The 24,614-nt window shown below is 46.8% G+C and overlaps 1 protein-coding gene and 1 long non-coding RNA gene across 5 annotated transcripts in view; one reads left to right on the forward strand and one right to left on the reverse strand.

Moving 5' to 3' along the window:
* The first annotated feature begins 9,681 nt into the window (after positions 1 to 9,681).
* The window catches only part of LOC112989799 (neuronal acetylcholine receptor subunit alpha-7-like), a 65,538-nt gene continuing 50,605 nt past the window's right edge, over positions 9,682 to 24,614 (forward strand). Inside the window, exon 1 of the mRNA XM_026111151.2 lies at positions 9,682 to 10,130. Within this exon, the coding sequence (XP_025966936.1) occupies positions 10,052 to 10,130 (79 nt within the window). The 5' untranslated portion in view covers positions 9,682 to 10,051. The remainder of the gene's footprint in view (positions 10,131 to 24,614) is intronic.
* On the reverse strand, positions 10,029 to 23,794 carry LOC135324749 (uncharacterized). 4 transcript variants are annotated; one of them, XR_010386026.1, is made up of 5 exons: positions 23,717 to 23,794; positions 22,411 to 22,492; positions 19,381 to 19,535; positions 17,979 to 18,166; positions 10,029 to 14,419 (listed from the first exon to the last, which is right to left on the reverse strand). It is a non-coding gene; the product is annotated as an uncharacterized LOC135324749 (long non-coding RNA). The 4 variants fall into 4 exon arrangements; XR_010386024.1 differs by having other exon boundaries at positions 19,381 to 19,541; XR_010386025.1 differs by lacking the exon at positions 19,381 to 19,535 and having other exon boundaries at positions 10,029 to 14,333.

Raw genomic sequence — 24,614 nt, forward strand, 5'->3', positions numbered from 1 at the left:
CATGCAGGATTGCTGTTTTTTTAAATTATAATTACATTTTTGAAGTGACTAAGAATTAAGCTGAACAAGATGGTTGAGGACCTGTGCAAGCTCAGGAAGAACTATCATCCCTTCTTTCCTTTCCTTTTGTGAAGCTGTGGCCTTATGTTAGTCAGCACCGGGTCCTACACAGTGTTATGCATGCAGACCTGTCTTCTCTGAATCTTTTCCATCTGCCTCTGGTCCCAGGAGGTGGTGGTCATTTCAAGCCTCTTGGCTGCTGAGTTACCTCTTTGCAGAGACCCTCCAGCCAACAGGAGACAGCGGGTGATCTCAGCTGAGGACCCCGTGGGGCTCCTTGGTGTGTCCCAACTGGTTGTGGACCAGGCAAGAGCAGCTGCAGCTCCAGGTGTGGGTGGGTTGGGATCATCCTGGGTTCCCCCATCCCAGACATTGAGGTGGCTTTCAGACATACCTGGCCTGCCCTGGAACACATTTTCCCACACGATTCTGTCTTCAGGAGAGCATTTCAGAACGTGAATCTCTGTTGCTGTGCTAAGGAAGCTGGGGGTGATGCACAGGCACAGCCAGAGGCTTTGTTCAAAGGAGAACTCATTTATTGGGAATTTTGCACAGTTCAGTGCTCATGGTGGGTAACGGACCCTATCAGGGAGGGTAACTGATCGCTACTCAGGCTAAGAAGGTGTCTCGTCTGAAAAGGGTCTCTAACTCGGTGTCGTTCATGTCCTGAACCTGGTGCAAGGAGTAGGTTGCCTCCGCAAACAGAGGCAGAGCCATAGTTTCCTGTGTAAGGGTTACCTGTCTACTCCTGTAGAAGAGTCCCTGAGGTCCAGCATAGCCTTCTTTAAAGTGCCAACAGAGCCCTTCTGAGCATTTACCCTTGCAACAACTTCTCCAACAATGTCTTCAGCCACCCATTTGGTGTTTGCATCAGGAGTGCTGTCGGCATCCATGGCTTTCTGAAATATGCCTTCTCCAAGGACACTGGGGCTGAAGATGACCAAAGTTTCCAGTCCAAGTGGCAGTAGTTTCAATTTGACACCTTGTTGTCTGGATGTGGGTTTGAAATCAGATGGGCTGAAAGGAGATGGCTCTGTTTCAGTGGTCTCAGACGGAAAGTCAGGCTGGACTCCAGTGCTCAGATCTTCCTGACGCTAGAGGGGATGGTCTCTGGTGGGAAATCATGAAGGTTTCTCTCTTATAAATATCTTTGTGCTAAAACTTGCTGGTGGGTCTCTGGGTTGGGGCCGTGCAGCCACACTTGCCCTGAAGACAGGTGCCACCCCAGCTTGGGTGCGATCAGCAGCATATGGCTGATTCTTGTTCCCATGGGCCTCGGGTTGTCAATTCCCCCTTGACCTTTTGTCTCTTGACTCTTCCTTTTGTGTTGCCTTTCCAGTTCTTATCTTAACCCCTCCTCAGGTCTCCTCAGAAAACAGTGAGGAAGCAAAGATCCCTCTGCAGAAGCCCTAGCCACCAGACTGATGGTGTAGGCTTTGGCAGGAGCTGCCTTTGCTGTTTTGCCTTCCTCTACTAAAAAATACACTGCTGTGCAAAAATTTGTGATGAAGCTCTGGGCAGGCTAGCTGCATGGAGACCAACTGCAGCTGCCAACTAGTGATTGATGGAGAAGGCTGTAACAACCCACTGCCAAGCACCAGGTCAGTCACTACTGAGCAGCTTGTCTTGGGCCAGCATGGGACTTGTCCCCACCAGTGCTGCTTGAAAGAGGCATTTTCTATATGGACAACGATAGTCTTTCAAATATTCTGCATGGAAACCTCAGCTGAGCTTGGCTTGGGTCTCACTGCTCTAGTACAACTGCTTCAGGAAGAACTCTGGTGAAAGGGACTGAAATAACTGAGTTTTTGGGGTGGCAAGTTTTGGTTGCTCCGCTAGGACTGAATATTTTGAACTCCATGGTCAAAACTGTCACTCTCGCCACCTATACCCATGTTGGAGATCATCTGCAGACCAGGGGCTTTGTTGGGCCCTCTCTGCAATTTCCCTGGTGTGTGCGCTGTTACAGGGTCCTAAGATTTCCCCTGCAAAATCCAAAGCCTCTTTTGGAAATCAGACTGGAGTACCTCATCCACCTAATTCCTCAGAACTAACGAATGCAAAATGAAAAGCGGCACAGTATTTTGGGATGTGGAAGGAAGACCCAGTTCCCCACATGAATTCAGAGCCTGCAGTGCCCAGGAGGGGAGACCACAGCCCAGGGGAGCAGCTGCAGGGAGGGAGGGCAGCAGGAGGCTGGACGTCACAGGGGGCTTGGAGACCCAGCTCCACGCCTCAACACCCTGAGAAGCCCATGGGCAGCCAAGCAGGGAGCAGCTGCAGGAAGGCATAAGGGGTGGCTGAGGGGCAAGAGATTGTCTCCTCCTTGGCAAAGAGGTTAGGACACATTTTGGCATCGGTTTAAGGGTGCTTGTGCATGTATCGCCTCTGGAAAAAAAAACCACTGCCAGGTAATGGAAGGGGCTGGTTACAACTCTGCTATGTGGTTTTTTTTTTGCCAAGCACAAAAACATTTCTGATTGAAAAGCACATTATGACCTTACTGAAGAAAACTAGTCCTCATTCCCCTGCGTGTTTTCAGTAGCCCCACAGGACGGTCTTGCATGTATTTGCAGCTCCTGTAAAGTGTGGAGGATCTTTCCTGCCTCTTCCCAGTCCTCCTCTAGCCCTGCAAGCAGGTGATTCCTCAAGACCCCCTTTTTCAGAAGAGGCAGAGGCCTGGAGCACAGGGTGAACATCTGATGTGTGTGGTGTTAAACCCAGAAGGCAAATCACCCTCCAGGGCTGTGTTTTCCTCTCTCTTTGTGGCCTGGGGGCACCTAAACCTGGGTCAGGAAGGTGCCGATGCTGTTCCTCTTCCTCCTGCAGGGACCGGCCATGGCTGTCTTTTCCAGCTTGGCTTTTTCCTGAGCAGTGAACCCCTCTGTGACCTGGGACCCAGCCTGAGGCAGTGCCTGCTGACTGCCCTCCCTGACTGCAGCACTAGATTCCTTAGGAGACAAGAAGTACAAGTTGATTGGCGACTGATTACATGTCATTAATAAGTCAATAGATCACTTTGATTCTGACTGTATTTAAACCATGGGCATTGAGCAGTGGTCCCCTGTGATACTGGAGCAATCAGAAATAGTAACCAGGTCTAGGGACATTAGTTCACTTAGCATCGTTTCATGGAGCAGCATTAGAGGCTGCGGTTATCCTAGGGACAACATTGCCGGGACCTGTAACCGTGTTTGCACACAGTTTGGCTTGCCTTAGGAGCGCTCTGCCCTGTCATCATGTAGTGCTACCACCGGTAATGAAGGCCCTCAGATACTTGGGTTTGGGACCAGCCACATGCATGTTTCTAGCATCCTCATGCCATAAACACTCAAGGACCAGATCTGATATCTCCATGCACTGGTGAGATCTCTCATTTCACTGTAGTTGTCTCTCAGAGATATATAGCCCAAGGCTTAAATACTTGGTACTCTGTCCAGGGATGTGGAGTTACTGATAAGGGAAGAGCGGAGGAAGCTCAAGATCAAAACAAGTGAATAAATAAGCTGGGAATAGCTTAGAGCATAGCTTTTTGACAACTCATTGCTCCAGCAAAATACCATAAGTGTGGAAATAAGTCACAGATGCAGGCCATCGAGCAGGAATCATCTCCCAGCCTCCCTGGGAGGGGATGTGCTGCAAATTTACACCATCTACCCCTTTTGGCAACTCCAAGGTCAATGGTGAGATTAGGAGAAAAGAGATTTAATCTTATCCAAAGCTGAGCCAAATATGCTTCTTGAGTCTCAACTGGATGAATGAAAAGAGCAAGAGTTCCCTCCTGAAGTAGCAAAAAACCTTTTTAATGTAACTCCATTAGCAGCATTAGGACTGCTGAGCATCTCACATGGCAAAGGAGTTCCTCCCCTCCATATACTTACAGGGTTCAAAAAGACACTGTGATCTATTGGGATGAATATGTAACTTCTGGGTTGTTACTTTTTTTTCCCACATAATCTTTCAAAAAACTACCTGATACGAAGTCACATGGTAAAAAATTTGGTCTTCATCTCTCTCTGGGTCTGGCCTGCCAGACATAGGTTTTCTCCTTTAGAGAGGATGCTGGTATGTACAATGCCTGTGCCCAGAGTGCATGGTTACTCCTGCTGTGGTGCTACTGCATGAGTAGAAAGCCTACTACATGTTATAACTTGGTTTTAAGTAGTCTTATAAGCAGCCAAGGCTGCCCATCTGGTGCACATGCCTGCAGGCTGAGCTGCTGTCCTCCTCTGTCCTGGTCTAGCACTTCACAGACTTTCTGAGTTTGGCTTGTGCTGGATGTAGTAATGGTATGTAGAAATAATGACTAAAACTAAATAGGGGCTGTCAAAACAAGTGACTGTGCTTCAAAAGAGGCAATTAACTCCAGGAATCAATCAAGGTACAGTCATCTACTTATGGCCTTTCGAAATGTGTGTATGGAGAACCATTAATCTTTTATCAGCTCTATCATCCCTTAATTTAGTCTATTCATTTATCTTCCACCTTGTACCTAACAGATTATCCAGACTGCTATAACTTCTTAGAACCGAAGAGCGGGACACATTCATGCGTCTTTTAGAGTAAAAGCCCGCAGGCAAAGGAAGTGACTGGAATGTCTCCGAACTTAACTCCATGCAGTGAGCGGAAGAAGATTCTGAAGTTCCTGATCACAAGGTTGGTTAAAACAAACAATATTCTTCAGTTTGTTTACACCAAAAACCCGCAAAAGAAACAGAGCCCAAACCTGCTTTGGGTGAAATACCTAGGGCTGAGCCATCAGGAAACAATTAACGATGCCCAGTTTTACTGATGTGTCCTTTGGAATTTGCTTTACGATGGACTCTGAGAGGACCAATGGTGAGTTTAGCATGAATGGGTATTGCCTTCAACTTTTCATTTATGTTTTTAAAACAACTTTCTGCATGGTTTACCAAGCTGGTAATGTAATCTGCGTAACTAATACCAAATAGATAAAACTTTATTAAAACATGGCATTTGTTTTTACAAATACACACTATTGATATAATTGTGCCAAGTTCTTCCTTTTCTAGGAAGCAGTTTTCTAAGAATGAAGCATGTGATTCCCTGGAAACACATCTCTTTTGTCACTTCTTCATAAAGAAGTGGGAAGGCTCTGCACAGGGTCCACACTGACAGCCTCTCCAGAAGTGTAGCTGCAGAAGGTCCCAGCACTCTTTGAGACCAAGTGCATTGGCCACTGCTAAGCTTGTGCCAGTACAACTGGGTGCATAATGCTGTGCAAAGCTGTGCTCAGTGCAAGTGAAATTTACGTCCATGTGTTGAAGAAGTCCCTGCAAGTGATGTGCATCAATGTGCAAAACTCTTCAGTGCAGAATGCCGACCCCAGTCCCTTTGCAGAACTGGTCCTAAATCGTTGTCACCACACCCTGCTCAGCCTCAACTGCCAAATGAGTGATGGAGAGCACAGCTCAGGCAGTGGAGAGGGCTGCCTGATAGAAGAGCATACGCTTACTGTCTCTGACATCAGCATACAATATTCCCAAATGTTGACATTTGTGCTGGTCCTTCCCAGCCCAGTCTTCGCTGCATGTGCCATCAGCTCCCACAGCAGTAGTACTAAGTAGCTTACATGACTGACGCTTTACGCTGCTTCTTTCCCAGTTGTAATCTGTAAGTTTTGTTTGATTGGAATTTCTCTTACAACAGCAGCTCCTTTTGTGCAGGCTGCGAGCCATCTCAATACCTGACATGATGTGTCTGAGGAGTCCTTCTCTATATCATTACGAAAGTCTCTTTACCATTTTTTTAACCTTACTGCAGTTCTGTGTTTGGAGTTTACATGTTTAATTGTTCCCTGAAAATTAGTTAAAACACAACATGCTCCTTTGTCTGGGGTCCACCCTGTCCTCCGACACCCCCAGAGGTCACTGTTTGATTTTTTTACTTTTAGTCCAATTGTGAGCTACCTGAGTTTTCTCTCCTTCTTCTGGGCAGAGTGCCCCTTGCCCTGGGAAAGTGTGCTTTGGTTAATTTCAGAACTTCTCAGCAAATCCCTCAGGAGTATACCACATTATTTGCTTTCATCTGCTTGGATTCGATCTGCTTCTCAGACTGTTGGTCATCATCTTTGGACTATCAGTTGTTTGTTTGTGCTTTCAACTTTCTGTCCACGTTAATATGTGTAGGTTTCAATTTTTGTGCATCTCCACACCAACCGTCCTCCTGTGAATATCCTTTCCTATATCACCTTTCAGAGCAGGATTTATATCTGGAATTACAACCTCATCCATCCTCTAATATAATCTCTGGCTTCAGCCTCATCCATAGCATGACAGAAGGGGCTGCAGTGACTGAAAAGCAGTTGTCTGGATCCCTGAGGAAGCATTCAGACCTGGCAGGAATTTTCCTAACCCCTGCACAATTCCAGCTCTGACATGGGTCCCAATGAGTCGCACCTGATGCCTGTTGAGTTAGGACGCTGGAGACAGCAGTTGCTCAGTGGGGATGTCTCAGAGGCTCAGCTCTGAAGAACAGTTTAGGTGATGAATTCAGACTGAGCTAAATCTGGCATACTTTGGATTCTCTAAAATGCCTTTCTGCCCTGGAGGCAGTTCAGACATAGAGGCTCTGCATAGTGACTGTGCCCTGAATGCAGGCATGACATCTTCAGAGCTTTCCCTCCTTCAGGTAGACCGTGGTTCTCGTTCTTTAGGACTCTTTACAGTGCTGCTGTTAATAAATGTAAGCACTTGCAAACTGGCTCAGTGTTAATTTCGGAGTGTTAAATGAGAACTGCCAAGGAGCATACATCCCAACCCAGAGCTTCCCCAGATGCTCAGCATCTTTTTCCTGATGTAGGAGACAATCCCATACGTCACCTCCACCCAGCTATATGATGTCTGTCTTGATTTCCAAGATGGAATATTTTGCTTGCTGCAAACCCATCAGAGTGAGAGCTAATAGTCTGGCCATGACCACACATCAGATCATTGGACACTGGCCCATTTCTCCTCCCGTGAAACACAGAAAATGTTCACTGAGTGAGAAGACTCTTCAAAACTCAAGGAAGCTATTCACATCCTCTGACTCTTTGCTGTCCTCTCTCTTCATCTTTGCTTCACAACCTTGGCTGCATGAGAACTTTTGCCACTAGCACAAATACAGTCGTATTTTTTACATTGGCATCGGATTGTCAAAAGTGCTACTGGAGGTATCTTTGCACCAACATGAACTCAATCCCTTAGCTCTCTCAGGAAGTGAAATCTTGTCTGGATATGCTGGGCTTAAGAGGGTTTCCTACTACAGCTATGCCTGTATGCACCTTTTCTAGTGAGCAGGAGGTCATAGGCCTTACTAGAGCATGAGTATGGTCATAGCCTGTTCCCCACTGTGACATGCAAGGCTTCTGGCAAGCTCCAAAGCAGGAAATGGTAACAGAGAGAGGGGTTTTAGTACAGATGTTAAGCCAACAGTACCTTGCTTCTCTCTCAGTGGACACTACAGCATGTGGCCTGGAGGCAGCCATACACCAGCCAGCTGCCATGCTCAACTTCTTTTTAGCAAAACAGCAAAACACAGAGAAAGAATGAAGGGAAAGTTTAGGCTGGTCAGGACATGGAGAGTCAACAAGGAGGAAATAGCTGTATGTATCTCAAAGCACTCACCAGATCTGCTTTGCCCTGGTCTGCCACCTTGCATGACTTGGGCAAATTGATCAGTTGATTCTGGCCACCGTCTACAAATCTACAAATTATCAAGCAGCAATTACCCTGCCTGGCATATTTAGCCTGTAATTTCTTTAGAGTAAGGACATTTTCACATATGCCTCAAAAAGAGCATCAGGGACATTCTTCACAGTACTGGAAAGAAACTAATAGCACCAATGTCAGACCCTTCTCCTTGTCGTCAAAATCCCCTTTGTCAGTAGCCTGACAGAAAGGATGCATCATTCTAAAGGCCTGAACTTTTCAGAACTCTGCTGTGCATCTCACATTTTAGAAGAGTTTTCTAAGAGGAAGATGCAATTATCCTCGGTACAGAAGCAATCATCAAAATGCCTCTACAGAAGGGAGAATAACAGTCTTTAGTTATGGTTGCTGCAGAGTTAACCCCCAGTCTACCATTTAAAGCAGCTGTTCCTTCTCTCTCTGTCTTTTAACCATGAGGGACAGAGGCAAGCTATTAAAAAATTGGATGGGAAAAGCAGTGTTGCATACATGCCTGCTTTGCAAAGTTGTGGGAAAGACCAGCTATTAACAGCTCTCTTGGCTATAGACTATGGCACACAACACAGTCTATCCCTTAGTGCTGCAGTTGTAACCAAGGCGGGCTTTGGAAAGAGGCTGTTCTTCACATCGTGATAGTTATGTGGGTGCTTTGAGCAGTGGGTTGGACTGGGTCACCTCTAGAGGTCCATGCCAGCCAGCCGAGCGCTGTGAGAGTATAGCCAGAGAAATGTGTGACTCCTGCTATCGTTCTCTCAGACCCTGTGCTCCTTCCTGTGGCCAGTGTTAACCGTTAGGATATCCCACCAGTTGTCATCACCTCGTTCTCCAGCAGGACCACAGAGCCAAACCCCAGCCCCGTGACGCTGAGCTCGGTGCAAGTTGCTCAGTGCCAGCATGGAGCCGTTTGCACTAGCTGTGGTCTTTTTCCCAGGCCCCCTAAAAAGGGAAGCCCTGCGGGTTCCTGTTGTTTGCATTTATTGGCAATCCAAGATTGCCCAACAGAAATGCTCTACCAAGACTTGCTCAAAAAGAGAGAGCTGTAATGCTGGGGGCTGTCAATGTGGAGTTTCCTCAGGAAGGCATCAGGGCAGAAAGAAGGGAGCCAGTGTGCCCATTGCCACATACGTATGAGGGTGCATCCGCTCATTTGTCCTGAGCAGAAGCAAGCACAGAAGAATTAACCCCCTTCCCTTTTATCTCCATCCCAAAAGTAACACAATCCAGAGTTTGATTTAACAGACAGGGCAGCTAATTCAGCCTGGAAACTGCTTCACCAGGGTCATCCTGTCGCAGCCACTCCAAGAACTAGGGACAGGGGAGATTTGTGGCACCTCTCTCTGCTTGCACAGAGACACCAGGGACTGGGTCAGTGCACTCAGGAGAAACTCGCTGTCCAGTTTGGTGGGGGGAAGATCTCAGCCCCCGCCATGCAGTCCAGGTGGCATTGCTTGAAGTGGTCAGAAAGGTGCAAAACACACATAAACACACACACACACACACACACACACACACACACACACACACACACACACACACAGGGGAAGGCAGGAGGGAGAAACCAGCACTGATCATGCAGTGGTAAAACATTCCTGAGAGCTACAGGCTGCAGTTTTGTCCTGGCCACGCTGCTCAAAGAAAGAGAAGTAGGCGAGCACAAAAGAGGGACGAAAGAGTAAAAAAGGCCAAAACAGTGCATGCGATGCAATGTATTCAAGCCTTTCCCTTGCATTGCCTTTGCCTGGATGATAAATAAAGTGGAGGAGGAGGTGGGGGCCACCTTGGGGAGTCCCCCCGCGCATGCAACCTCCCGCGGGGGGAGCCAGCGGCAGGACAGCCGGGCGGGGGCACAGCGGCAGTGCCGGGGAGCAGAGCCAGGGCACACCTCCCGTGCCGGGCAGCAGCTCCGGAGGCAGCCGCGCAGGCAGCGGGAGTGGCGGTGGGATGCAGAGAGCATCTCCCGGTGCCACGGCTGCCCTCCCTTGCTGCAGGCAGGCAGCTGCGTGCAGGGACCCCCCGCTTTTGTGGCTGCACTAGGAAAGGCTCAGGGCTGCCTGGGCGTGTTAATCCCCAGCAAAGTAGCCAGCCCCTTCAATGCTTGGGGTTACTAACCCAGCACCGAGCTGATTTTGCTCCTGGGCACCAGAGAAATGCACGAGCAAATGTGCTTCTCTCACCCAGTGCAAAGCTGGCTGGACGCCTTATTACTGTAATTGCCAAATCCATCAGTCACTGTGGGCTGCCTCCAAGACTTCGTCCTGCTCCAGCCTCTGCTCCGGAGGGGCAGCCAGCCTGCTCTGACAATGCTCGCAGAGAATTGTTTGGGATTTGTTTATTCTGCACTCTGTCTCTGGGCATCCTTGTTCCTGTCTTTCTTTAAAGGTAAGCTCCGCTTGCTTGTCCATTTTTCTGTTTTCTTTTCCTTTTTTCCAAACCCCAGTCATATCCCCACCCCCTGCTCTGTTTTTCGAAGGACTTATCTCTGCGCGTGGTCTAAACTTTGTCAGAGTCCAGCCCTGGTTCCACTGAAGTTAAGGGGAGTTCCGTAATCAGTTTCACTAAGTCTTTGGATTTTATGCTACTGAGCACTTTCTCTCAAGAAGGGAAAAAAGTGTATTCTTTTTTTTAATGAAAAGTTATTTTCATTTTCAGGAATGTATTGAAATGATTGAAATGTATTGAATGATTTTCAAGAGGAAAATGTCCTTGCCCTCCTTTAGAGATTTACCTTATTAGTGCTTTTTTGGGAATGAGAAATTGTAACTGCTGGCTGGATAGGCTGGCTATTAGAGCCTTATCGGTATGAAGCTGAAATGGTGTTTTTCCACTAAGCAAATAGGACCAGAAGAAAAATTCTTAACTGTTTACTTTCTATGCATTATTCTGTTAGACTTAAACCTGCAAAATGATATAAATTATTGTAGTCCTGTAATCTAAGGTGTCAATGTGACCAAGTGTGTATCCTGAAGTTCCAGTGTGTTACAAACAAAATCAAGCACTGTGTGATCCTTCCAAAACATGGAGGATTGCAAAGCTAATAAAGAATTTTTAAATGAGAACTTGAAATTGCAGCAATCCTGAATGATATTCAGGATACTACACAAAGTGTGCTTCTATTACTCCCTAAAAAGGTCAGCTTTTTATGTGAAACATGCTTGCCTTCAGCAACTCTGAGGTCTAAAACTGAGCATTCCAGATGTGCAGGACTATGTCCTGTCACCCCCAATTTCTGCATAGAGAAATAAGGATTGTCTCTTTAAAGCAGAGTGTAACATGGTCCACATATTCCAGAAGCCCAGGGGCACCGGAAGCTAATGTCTACGTGGTGTTGCACTGGACCACACGTGTCCCTTGCACCCATACAATTCCTCATCAGTTTATCTGAATCTCCAGAACATCCTCATCTTTCTTTGCTGCACCTCCACTTTTCAGCTACCTAAAGTGGCAGAGGTATTGCAGAGGTGTGTTCCCCCACGTCCCTTAACCGAGAGCTTTGCTATCTTTGTAAGATATTTCTGTGCTTCTCCAGGAGCTGAACTAACAGCCAAGAGATAGCAGCTAGTTGTGATGTAACTCAAGTTTGTGCGCAGTGCCACTTCGAGTGAGTAAAATACTGCCTTTTAAATACGGCGTAATCACTAATTCATCAAGGGCAATGCTCAGTTTTTCTGAGCAGCTTGTGAAGACACAAACTGCTTTTATAAATAATGCAGACAGTTTGTTATTAGGTGCTTTTACCAGCTGTTTATAAGTATACACTTTTAAAGGCAGCTGCTAACACTGAGCAAAATGAATCTCTAATCAGGATGGTCTGGATATGCCTCCTTCTCTAGGGATAGAGGGCTTTTTCTTTTCTTTTCTTTTCTTTTTTAAAAAAAAGAATAGCCCCAAGAACTGGCCAAGCGGTGAGGAGAGAAAAGTAAAAAAAAGAATGGTGTTAGCACATTATCCATAGCAGAGCCGTTCTGACAGTACACTGGGAATGAACTCCCCCGGGATCACCTCTGCACCCACGTGTGCAAGTCACGGTGCATCCATCGTAACTAACATCACTCTCACACGGTGCTGCCTTCTTCCAACACAATTCACAACAATTTCTTATTTATCAAAATCTCCTCCCAGGCCTTTAGACAGGAAAGCTGGGGGGGTGGGGGTGGGGGGGGTGGGGAGGGGGAGGACAAGAAATAAGCCAGAAGAGAAAAAGAAAAGAAATCCCTGCATCACTTTTTTCAGTCCTTTTACAACTTTTTGCTTTGACGGCCTCATCCCAGCTCCACTTGCCCCGCTGCTGGGAGCCCTGGCAGACATCCCCTTCTTGCTAGGGCACTGCAGCTCTCCTTCCCAAACGCGTCCTAACGCCCGCTCCAGCCAAGCACCACCCCGGGCTGCCGGTCGTGGCAAACGAGCCCTCCTCGTGGTTTCCTGGCACCAAGACTCCTCACCAACTTAACCCACAGGACCAAAGCTGAGGTGACATGTAGGTTGGCCTGTTATCGTCATCTTTATTTTTAAGGAAATTAAAAAAAAAAGTCAAACCTTCACTTTGCCACAGGGAAATAAGAATTAAATTGAGCCACGAATCAAGTGTATTTAGGCCCAGTGATGTACCCAACGGGCTAACACTCTGTGCACTGGACAGCAAATATGAGAATTACATTTGCAGCACCCTGGAATGGTGAAAACAGCCATTCCCCTGCCCTCACACCTGCTCGTTCAGGCAGGTTCCTGCGCCAGCACAAGCGGCAGTATCAGTGTGGTGTTTCGCCTTGGGAAATGACTTCAGATGTCTTCAGACCTCTTGGTTTCTCTGCTGTGCGCAGCCTAAGAGCCGAGCCACCCTCTGCCCACGAGCTTCGAACAGCCCAGCCAGGGCCCAGGCAAGGGAAGGACGGACCTCCCCGGCTGCCATTCCTCTAGGAAGGGAAGGGCAGAGCAGCACGGGGCAGATCCCACGGCAGGGGAGGCTGCAAGTGAGCCCACCAGCTAACACATGCAAGCGATGAGGCAGCGCAGCCTGGCCTGGTTTCCTTCTGTCTGTGCAAAACAGCTTCTCTCTGGCTCACTCAGAGCGCAGGGTTGAACTCCACACTCATTTCAGGCTTTCTGCATCTCTGCAGACCTAGCCCAGCCCTGGTGACCGCCTTAGAGCACAGCTGGTGATCTCTAGCAGCAGATCTTCACCAGGATACTGTCCTTGGTTCACTTCCACGCAAGCAGGTGCTGCTCTTGCAGCAGCAGTACCATCGGCAAGACAGTCTCGAAAAGCCAGATTCTGCTGCCAAGCTGCAATTTGTTTAATGTGAGCTAGTTAGACTGAGGTGACGTGGGCTTAGAGATCTCTGCAGAGAGAAGAATCAAGGCTGGTAGTTAAATACATGGAGTCTAAACTGTGGGCCTTAACTGGGTAGGACTGGTGTGATTCTGCTGAACTGTGTAGAGCAAACTGGTTTACTCCAGAGAGACCCAGTCTGACAGACGCCAGAAGTCCTGTGCCTTAACAGAGTACCATGTAAAGCCATGTGAATTTAGGTGGTTAGTGGAAGAGCTCTAACTCTGGACCTCATACGTGCTACCAGATGAGAACCAGGCATAAAAGTCTGATCATTTAGAGTCTTTCACACCCCTAATTTGAAGGCCAAAGGCCACACTCACCCGAGTTCCCCAAATCCTGTGAGTTACTGGGGTGATACAGAGTTTAAAAGTTTACAAAGTATCTGGAAAAAGTCTAAAATAGAAAGATGGAAGAAAGGTCTTTGCTTGAACAAGTAGATCTTTTCTTCCGTACTGGTTAAAAAGATGCCACACATGCACCTTGCAGAGAGGGGAAATTCCTCTCAGTGCCCGCTGTAGCCATCGCTGTAGCCCCTGAGGACACGCACGCCAGAGTCTGGTCACTCCAGCGAGTAGTGCTGGATGCCTGCTCCGGGATCACAGAGCCACAGGGTCCCATGGACCGGGCTGAATGTGACCGGTCAGAGCACAAGTCCACATACAGGAGTCACTCTGCTCTGCGATCAAGAGCACCAGAGCAGAGGCACGTGTCAACACATTTAAGACATGTGGGCAGAGTCCTAGGCAAGTCTCTGGAGACGATTTCCCGTGTGTTACTGTCTGCTGCAGTGACTTGCTGTACATGCGTGCCTCTCGAGATTGACTTTTCAGTTCAGTGAAGCAGACTTCATGTTAAGTCACTAATCTTATATACGCACTTACTGCTTTGCATTACTGTAGGCACAGCTGCAACTCTGGGACTGGCTCAGGTCCTGTCTGTGAGAAGTTGCCAGGCTCCAAGAAAGCTGGAGCTGTTTTCATGCACTGTAGCTGATAGTGATCTGGGCTACATCTTTCTGTGCTAACTGTTCCCAAGTCTCACTAGAAAGAGTGAGACGAGCCAGAAAAAGCATCTGGGCACCAACTTCACCAGCACCTTTTGATATATTCACCTACTGGAATAGTGCTCTGAGTTCAAGAATCCACAAAGACGACAGCACACAAGAAAGCAGCATTCAGATGGCGTTTGGGACAATGCCAGGTAGTGTCTGAGGAGCCTTCAGGCCAGCTTCGGCACAGGGGCCATCTGAAAGTCTCAAAGCAGAAGTTCTCATTTCAGGTGCAAGACCCAGTTTTTAAAGACAGCTCCAGATCTTTTTTACTCCCTCTGATCTGTTTTTCTAAGATATGAGGGAAGAGGATGAGTTAATGATGGCAGTAGCATATTGTGTGATTTTGTCAGCAGCTGCAAACTTCTCCAAGCAAAGAAAGAGGCATTTAATGTCTCCATGGTGCAGAGGGAATGGTGAACAGCATGTTTGCTTCTTGTGCCTGCGTGATGAAATGGCTCTTCTCAGGGTCTGAGAATGTGGCTAGTTCAATCACACAGCAGGGGATATTTCCATCTAAACCATCTGATGGCTGTGGTTTTCAAGGGGACATAAGTACCCCAAACCCATTCAATTTCACTGCACATCCTGAACGATGGATTAGCACAGAGTTTCACTTGTTTGTCATAAGCATGGAGAGAGAGATAATATTTCCCCAACGCCAGGATGCATTTGAACTAGATCTAAACCATTTGCACAGCTTCTAACATGGTTGTCAGAGGATGCTCACTACACAGAGACTCTGTGTTATCCAGTTAAGGAAGAGAGAAAAGAATAATATCCACGGGAATAAAATAGGTATACCGGAGGTTGTTGCTAGTTTGGAGCACACTCCTGGGCAAATCTGGCTTGCAGAAAAAGTGCTGATTACAAATTACCAAGTAATTTCTGCATTGAGGAAAGAAGCAAATGACAAGTCAGAGATGAGAATCAGATGATGTGTTTGGAAATAGCATTGTTTTCTCACTCAGGGCTCGTGACTAAGCCAGTAGGTTGCAATGAAAAGATAACCTATAGTCAGCTGGATGACTTGCTATGAGCTGTGGTGCACACGGTACTGAAACGAACGTCTGCAGTCCTTTTCACCTTCCAGAAAGCTGAGTGAGGACGGGTCAGTTATCAGTCCTCATTTCTCTCTGTAATGCCGACTGGATTTCGGCAAAGGATTTAGAGGGAAGGACAGATTTTAAGGAGAGCTCATTTCCCTGTGAGGATGGTGAGGAGCCCACCCTTCCCACCTCATTCCCTGAGACAGATGTCAAGCCTTCCTCTCTGTGCCACCACCCAGGACAAGAGGGACTTCTGCCCACTCCCTTTGGCTGAATTCACCATGGGAATTATGAATAGCTGGTTCTTTTGAGACTAACACAGCAACAGCTGGAAAGTCTGCTGCTGCTCAAACAACAGCCTAAAGCCATGGTTTGCAGGTGGGATTGACAAGACTGCACACTGTCTTCCCTAAAGTTCAGCTGTGACTGTGTGTGAGAGTCACTGGTCACTTTGGTCCCTACCATACCAACAGAGAAAATAAAGTGGTAAATTGCAAAGGACATGTTTGTAACACCTGGGGTTAGAGAGGATTGCATCTATATAGAAACCTAGACTTGTAGAGTAATTCAGCTGGAAGGGACCTCCAGAGGTCACCTGGTCCAAATCTCCTGCTCACAGCAGGGACAGCTCAGTTAGGTTGCTCCTTGTGCAGTGAGACAGGAAGATCTCCAAGGATGGAGATGCCCACAGCCTTGCTGAACCCCTCTTTCTGAAAGTGAACACCCTCTGGGAAAAACAGTTCTCCTTTGGTCTCCTGGCAATGCCCCGTGTTGTGACTTGTGTCTGTTTGGTGCTGTCCCTGTGCACCTCCTGGACGAGTCTGGCTCCATCATCTTAGTGCCCTCCCACACAGAGCCAGGGCAGCTCCCCTTCACCTTCTCATCCCCAGGCTAAAACCAAAAGCATTTCTGTTCGCCTGTCCTCGGACATGCCGTGCTCCAGCCCCCTCCTCATCTCGGTGGCCTCCGCTGGACTCACTCCACAGGGCAGTGACTGCCTTGTGCTGCCCTGAGGAGCCTCAGCTGGACCCAGGACTCCAGAATTGGTGGGGCTCAATGGGGTTGAATATAGATTGGCTGTAATGGAGGTTGCTGCTTAGTGTTTTCATCTCCTCTGAGACAGGAGATTGGGCGGGGGGGGGAAGAGCCTAACATAGGGGCTGAGTTTCAGAAAATTCATTCCATAATTCTTAGCCATCTTGTGCCCTTTTGGGGGAAGAAATTCCTCATCTTGAGCCTGCAGGGGGGTGAAACATGGCATGTGAGATGATGGATTTTTTCGCCCTGAATATTGTGCCACTTTAGAAAAGTCATCAGCACACTCAAATCTAGCCTGAGGAGGAGCAGCTGTAACAATAGGAAGAGGAAATAAAAAATGAAAGAAATAGTTGTTAGGTGGTTTGCAGTTGTCAGAGTTTCAAGTTGAGAGTTTCAGAGCTGGCAAACAGGCAGCACCTTGGAATTAGACCTGTTCTTGTACAGGCATCACATACCATCGACAAAAGGGCCTAGGAATTTCAGGAGGTCAGAGGCTCCTAGGCAATCCCAAAGGTACTCCTCCAGGCAGGATAGAAGGAGTCCACGTGTACCTGCACAGCCCATACACACATGCTATGAGCCAAATCATTGCACAGCTGTTACGGCAATCCATGTATTACAAGGGATCAGTTCCACTGCAGCCAGATAGAAAGCTAATTAAAAAAAACCCCGTCTCCTAGGTCAAAATGTACCTATGAATTCTCAGAGAAACAAAAGGCTGGTTTGCTCTTGGATCCCAGCAAGCGCATCTTGTAAACAAAGCAGGGGGCTTGCCAAATCACACAGCTAAAATCATCTCTCACTGCTACAGATTCACTCCACTGCAGCAGATTTTGGGTTGAAGGAGCAACAGAATATCCAGGAAATTTTCAGTAGCCCACCCCAGCCAAGGCTAGGACTAGAAAGCATTGCTCATGATGCTTTCATGATTACTCCGTGAAAACCGAAGGGCCTAACAAACAACCACAAAGCAGACCTTGCCTCTGCTCCCCAGGCCAGGCTCCTTCCCAGCTTTCCCATGGACTTGATATTGGTGCTTGGGTTCATCCCTATGGATTAAATTACCATGCAGCTGCTCTTCCCCGTTTCAGTTTGCAACACCTTCCCACCAAGCATCTGTACCAGGTTTAGTACAAGGAGGCTCTGACCTCCACTGGACCTTCCAGCTGATAGCACAACACAAAGTTAAAGCATCTCACACATGCTTATTAATGGCAACTCCAGTCTAAAGAACTTGGTTAATGTGTGCAAGGTACCTGGAATATCTATGTCAATGGGAATTACAGCTAGGTTCTCCCAGCAGGCTTTCAAAGCTCAGAATTTATATTTCTCCCTTTCTATCCTTCAATTCTGCCTTCAGCTGGTCACTTCTAGGCAAAAGACATGCCTTTCTAACGAAGCCAAGCAGCTGCCTTGCAGTATACTGTCTGCAGCAGTGTTTTGTTTAAGGGCTAAAATGACTGCCAGCCAGTAATGTCACCAGCATTTCGGGGACAGGAGGCCATGCAAAAGCGCAGGTCAGACAGCATGGGGCCACTTCTCCTGCTCATTCTGATTTCTTACAGCAGCAAACATCCTATATGTGCAGACATCTGCTCCTGAATCACAAGATGACAGTTGTGCTCCACCTGGACACTTTGGACACCAATTTTATTTCATTTGTACTGGCATAATTTAGGAGTGTTATACTGGTGTTAACAAAGCTTTATAACCAACAGGCTGAAGTGAAGTCAAAATCAGTTTCCCCCATTGCCTGAACGTACCTTATTTTCACTGCGGTTCATTTCTCCTCTTGGTCAGGATCAGAGTCAGTCTGTCAACAGAGGCAGAGTATTGGCTGTATCTGGCTGGCAGAGTACAGCAAGGAAAGCCACATGTTTCATACCCCCACAGATTCCAGCAAAACCAGGACTCAAGACTTGTACCTGAAGAGGTAGTTGCTTCTGGCAACCTGAAAACAGGGACAGATGAAAGCTAACAAACACTCAGGTGTCATTGAGACCCTGCGACATTCAGAAACTGGGGAAAAAACAGCCTTTACTTCATGATACAGCTATTATTCAGCCACCAGATATGCACATAAGTTAATCTGGGCTGAATCAGCCAAAACAAAGCACTTGTTACAATTGCGAGTGCTCTGGGTCAGGTCTCTGCAGACACTTGTTTGGCCACAAGTCTAATTTGCTCCAAGCCAGCGATTTCACTCATCAAGACCATCTTAAAAGCAGCTTCCAGTTTCAGAGTGAAATACATTCAGACTCCCTGCTGGGAATTTTCATGCCTGTATTTAGACCTCCCCTTGTCATTGAAGAGAGAGGATCACATCTATATAGAAATTTGGACTTGTAGAATAGTTCAGCTGGAAGGGACCTCCAGAGGTCACCTGGCCCAAACCCCCTGCTCACAGCAGGGAGAGCTCAGTCAGCTAGACTAGCACAGCCTAGACTACTACAGCCGCAGACTTCTTAGAAAAGCCTCTCGATAGCTGTCAGTTGTGCTGCCCCAAAACCTCCAGACTGGCACCAGCCAGCAGCAGCACAGCACCTGCCACACAGGCTGACAGCACGTTAAGCTGTGCTCAGGGAAAGCTCAGCGGTGCTACTTAAATCAGGACTGAATCTGGTCCAGAGGTGTTTTATGTTGCCTATTATATATTGCTTATTATATATTTATATTGCTCCCTGAGCAGGAAACCATTTCAGGTCTTGGAAAGGCATCTGTTCATCTTTCCCAGCACAGGTACTCAACACTGAAAAGGAGGAGAGATGAGCAACTGGTCAACATGCAGCCAAGGTTTCCACCAGGGAACCACATACCCTTCACACAGGGCTCTTTTACCATGTTTTATGTCACCTAATGTTTGAGTTTCTGACATAGGAAAGACAAAGTCTGCAACTCCCTCTGCATGCGCAGGTCCTTGTTCACTTGACCGTTAGTGCCTTGCCCTGTGGCCAAACCAGCCCTCTGGCCCTTCGCTACCAACGAATGGATAATATTTCATTTTCAGTACTATTGCTGCTGAGGATTGCTATGCAGAACAACTTGCAGGTAGACAAGGCTGCCCTTCCAGAGACAAAAATGCATCTTTCAGGAAGCAGCCAACTCTGGGACAACCACCACTGCAACTGACTGTCACGAAGAGGAGGGTGAAAGATCACTGCACACCTTTGGACACACTGGGTGGTTCCTTTCTGCGACATGGCCCTTTGGAGCATTTTCACTACGATGTGTTGTCTGCATCACCCCGAGCTGTTCAACGCTATCACCACTGCTTCAGGAACGTTGCACCAAGGCAAGGGTTTTGAGGCAAGGTCCCTCACCTGTGACTTGCGAAAAAAGGAATGTTTTTTTCTTCCTGGTAAAGGCAAATCTGTGACTAAAGTATATTACCTAGGAGAACTGTGTTTGATTTTATGGCCTGTGCCATTTCATCTACTGGCCCTCCCCATAAAATCCCAGGATGGCTGGCAAGGCTTGCTGTAACATGTCTTGGCTAGTTGAGTCCCCCTCCCATGCTCCATCTCCTGCTCCTGTGCTGTTCTACATCTAGTACTGTAGCTCTTACACTTGTATTGTATGGAGCTAATGAAAAAAAGCATTACACTAAAAATACAGTTTTTTTCCCTTTCTGATTCTGTTCCAGAGCAGTGAAGCAGTGCAGATAACTACTCTGTATTGGAGAGGTATGCCATCGTTAGTAATAGCCTAACACACGTCTCTTCACTTCACACACGTGTCGTAGTCTTTAAAACATCTGCACCAAGCCAGCAGGACCACTGGAAAAATAATCCATTCTTTCATTATGTAATGGCCTATATTCTCTTTTTAGCACGTTGTCATGTGCCTCAAGTCTCTGAGTTGAAACCTTTTGTCACATACCCTTTAATACCCATTTCTACAGGGAGTCCTTTAACTGGTATAATAAAACAGAAATGGCCAATATCAGGAAGATTAGGTCCATTTTGCCTAGGAAAATAAGGCATTTCTTACATTTCTCTGGGTATTTAATGAGTTTTAAGTGTAAGACACAGAAACAATCTGCATAGTGAGAGCCAAAGATTAAAGTCAAAAGATTACATAGAAGGGAAGTAGATTAAAAAGAGTTTTAAATGAGAGAAGTATTCAAATTCACACCACACAGAAACACACACACACACACACAGAGGTTTGAGGCAGCTGTTGCAGTGCCATGTTTCCTACATTCCTTCCATACTCTTCCCCTAATGTGATGGCATACATTTTAAAGCTAAGGACATTGAAAGAAATAATGCATTTGTGGCCACAGATGAAAGCAACAATGCTGCACATAAGAACAAAAGCGGATGGGACACATCTGTGTCTTTGGGGATTAAGTGACATATGGCAGTGACATGCTTTACATTCTCAGATATCTGTAAAATATACAAATTAAGATGAATGCTTTTTTATAGCTACCAAAGCAGTATAGCATGCCACATTTTGGTAGGCGATATTGCAATTTCAATTATTTATGCTGATGAAGTTGCTTGTGAAATAACTTGCATTTTCAGTGATATTACCCTTGTTACTTCTCCCATAATTGATCATTGCATATACTGTTTATCTTTCTGTGACCATTCCATATGCATTCCCAAAGAAATAACTAAAATCTCTGTAAGAGCTGGTGATAAACTAAGCAGAAAGTAAATAATAGAAGGTTAGCTACCTCATAAAAGTCTGCAAGTTTTTAGGAAAATATATGAAGTTCTAGGACTTAGACAGCTCTGAAACCCAAAGGTTTTCCTTGTGCTTTTTTGCTTTGTAAATGTTCCAGTCATACTGAGATTGTGGACATTCGTTATACAATGAAGTATAATAATACCTACCAGTATAAGGACACTGATTTTTCAAAAAAGGCCAGAACTCCGCTCATTTTTTTTTTTTAGGAAGCAGTAATAAAAAAGAAAAGAGAAGGAGGGATGTGGCAAAAGAACAATATACAGAGAGAAAAAAAGTACACAGATGTGGTAAAGTATCTGCAGAAAGTACAAGGGAGTGAATAAGTATCAGAACAATGATATCACAGGAATTGAGGAACACCATGAACAAGAGGAGAAACGATCAATAAGTACAGTTAAGACTGCTCAGAACGCCTTTGGAATTCATACCTTTCCATCCACCCCTGCCCCCCCCCCCCCCCCCCCCCCCGGTGATTTTCCCTTATTTAATACTTGTGTGCAGCAAAGCATTTTGTCGGCCACGCCAGGGATGCTCAGTCAAGGAGCAGACCACTTTTGGAATGCACTGGGGGAGCTGGCAAGAATTGGATTTTTGGGCCGGGGCCCAGGGAGGTAGGTTTTTTTTGTTAAAAAAAAATGTTCACTTTCAGCTGTGCAGCCAGAGCAGATATCTGAGCCACATCAAGATCATCAGGCCTAAGCATGCCCCAAAGCATGCAGGCCAGCTGGGGCAGCTCTCCTCACCATCACTGGCATCAGGGCATGGGGAGTTTGGTCCAGACTTGAGCTTGGTTGGGTATGCCCAGCTGCTGACTTGGAGCTGACATCAGCCAGCCCCAGCCTGACCTAACTAAACTGCACCTTCTCAGAGAATTCAGACCCCTCCATAGATAGCATGAAGGCTCACAGTCACTATGAAAAGCCACCTGCGCGATCCCCATCAGAGACACCTCTCTCCTCCTAGTTACTGATTCACACTTTATTCAGATACCTGGATGCAAGTATTAACCTGCTTCCAGGTTTGATCTGGGGAGATCTCTGCAGCCCAGCTGCCAAAGCTCTGCAGATTTTTTTTAAAACCCAAGGGTCCCATGTTCAACTCTTCATCTCTTTGCCTAACCCCTTCAGGGCATTGCAACATGTCTGCATTTGACAAAGATGAAGAAATCTCATGCGCGGACCATGCGTGTGGAAGGAGAGACAGAGCCCAGACTGTAAGCTAACAGCAAGGTGGCTTGTTTTCTTTTCTGCCCAAACAATTCAAGACAGGCATGTTGTAGGGCAGTGAAGGAGGAGAAGGACAGCTATTCACACGTCTGCAAAGCAGGAGATCTGCACCTCAGAAATAAGCCTACAGGGAAGCTGCCACCTTCTGCTTCCTTGTTACAAGTCTATCTTTCCTATCATAGGACTTGCTGATGCAGCAGAGGACGCAGTACCACCCTCCCTGTGAAGTTCCCTGGTCTCACAGCAGTACGTTCGGAGGGGCCAAATTTACCTGGTAGAGAGGAGAAGGTAGCATACAGCAATAAGGAGTTCCCAGGAGGTTACCTTGCTGTGCTACTCACATCAACTCCATCCTAGAAAGAAAGAAGGACACAACTCAATAACAGCATGTGCACCCAAGAGATTTTTGAGAGCAGTTTATAGATCATGTCGCTCAAATAGTGGGCATCACAGCATTGGCTTCTTGCAGACTTGTTTGCAGGGAGCGAGAAGAGATCCAAAGAGGTACCTAAGAAATGAATCTGGTCCATGAATAGCTCTACTGTTCATAAAGCTCTTCACACAGCTATCTGGGGACCCCATTCCTGCTGTGGATTAATTAATTGGCCTTGTGCCTTCCAGTTGTCTGCAAACTGTAGGAGCAGTCTAGAGAATCCACCACTCAGGTTAATCAGAGAACAAAGATAGAGGGACCTGATGTGCTGCCTATCTCAGGCCATTGCATTCCACCTAATCACTCCATATCTAGTCCAGCAGCTTTTTGGTTTAAGCAAATTCTGAAGAAAGACATCCAGGAGCCCTGATATGAGGACACTGAGATGGAGCAGCCCTTTTTTCTAGATGTTTGCTACATTTCCTGCTAGAAATGAAATCTGTGCCTCATGTCCATCTTCTTTTATTTTTTTTTTTTTTGATTTCAGCTCCAAGCCACAGATGGCTTTGGTGCCCTTTCCATGGAAGCAGAGAGCCCTTTAGCATCCAGAGCACATTACTGCAGTCTGTCGATACTCGCTATTCTTCCTACTAGAAACAGAGCTCACCTCGCTCTGTGACAGGAGGCCCCTTTTGCACATGCTCATTGCCTCTCGACTTGCTTTGAGCAAACTCTCTGAGGATGCCCTCTGCCTCGACACCACTACAGCCACGCTGGGTATGTGCTTTGCTGAGCACAGCTCCTTCCTCAGGCTGTCTCTGCCATCAGCAGGCTCATGCACCTTATGCTACCAGTTGTCCAAAAGGAGTACAGCAACAATCACTACCTCTGGCCAGAGAAAGGTAACAATAGTCATGTCATGACCTGAAAGGAGTCGTTTAGGATGATGTCTCTCCCCTTGGGACCAATGACCAAGTTTGTGATGCTCTTGGACTGAATTAAGGTGAAGCGACACCAGCCAACCAGTTTTATGATTTATTAATACAAAATACAAGGCGTGTGGTTAGGTATGATAGCTCAATGGCAATTACTTCAACTGGATAAACAAGTCCCGTGCTGCACGTTTTGCTCAGATCTTTTCAACATTCAACAAAAAGAGAGGAGACGAGGGGAGAGAGAGAGACAGAGAGAGAGATATCACAACCTGTGGATCCAGCGGCGTCCTGTTGGTCCTCTTCACCCTGGGTGTCTTGGTGGTGGTGGGTTGCCCTCCTAGCTTCTGGTGGTACCATTTTTATACAGTCCAAGTTCCAAAGTCTCTGCCTGGTTCCAAGAAACTTCATGCATATGTATGGTGTGTGCGATGAGGCATGATCTGGTTCAGCGTGATGAGACTCGGTGTGTCCCCCGTGGTCGCAGCAGACGAGGCCTTGCTCAAGGTCAATGATTTAGCACTCTGCACATGCGCAGTTAGTTGTTGACAGGCATCAAAGCCACAATGGAAAAACACCGTCTCAGTCCTGTCTCCACTGCAAACCGGTAACTTACTTGTAGTTATAATTTCCTGCAAAATCTGTAATGCGTGCAGCAAAGCTCGCATCTTATGCACCAAGTAATGTTTAAGGCAAAAGTCCAATTGTCTGCCCACCACAAGTCAGAAATCTGTATCACTACTGAATGGTGTTCACTGCTGTGACCTTCACAAGCATTATCCAAGAAAAAGATCTATATTAACAGTCAGTTATTTCTTTATTTTAGGTGGAAGGTTACAGGACTGGGTTTCCACCCTGATGATGTTTTGCCAGGGGTCACTCTGGTTCCTCATCTTCCCTCCTTCAATTTCTCTTTATATGCAACTTGTCAAGCTTCAGTAAGCCAATGCTAATGAATGCCTCCACTGCAAGGCCAGGGACTCCAGTGTTCAGGAGCACCAGAAGTGAGGTGACTCCCATGGCATAAGGCTAGGAGACACCATCAAAAGAAAATTTTTACGTAATCACAGATTGGTTGAAGCTGGAAGGCAATCCAAGGCACGTCCAGAGATTGTCCAGTCCAAACCCCATGCTCCAAGCAGGCTCAGCATGAACAGGTTGTGCAGGGCT

This window comes from Dromaius novaehollandiae, chromosome Z, assembly GCF_036370855.1.
Source record: "Dromaius novaehollandiae isolate bDroNov1 chromosome Z, bDroNov1.hap1, whole genome shotgun sequence".
Lineage (NCBI taxonomy): Eukaryota > Metazoa > Chordata > Aves > Casuariiformes > Dromaiidae > Dromaius > Dromaius novaehollandiae.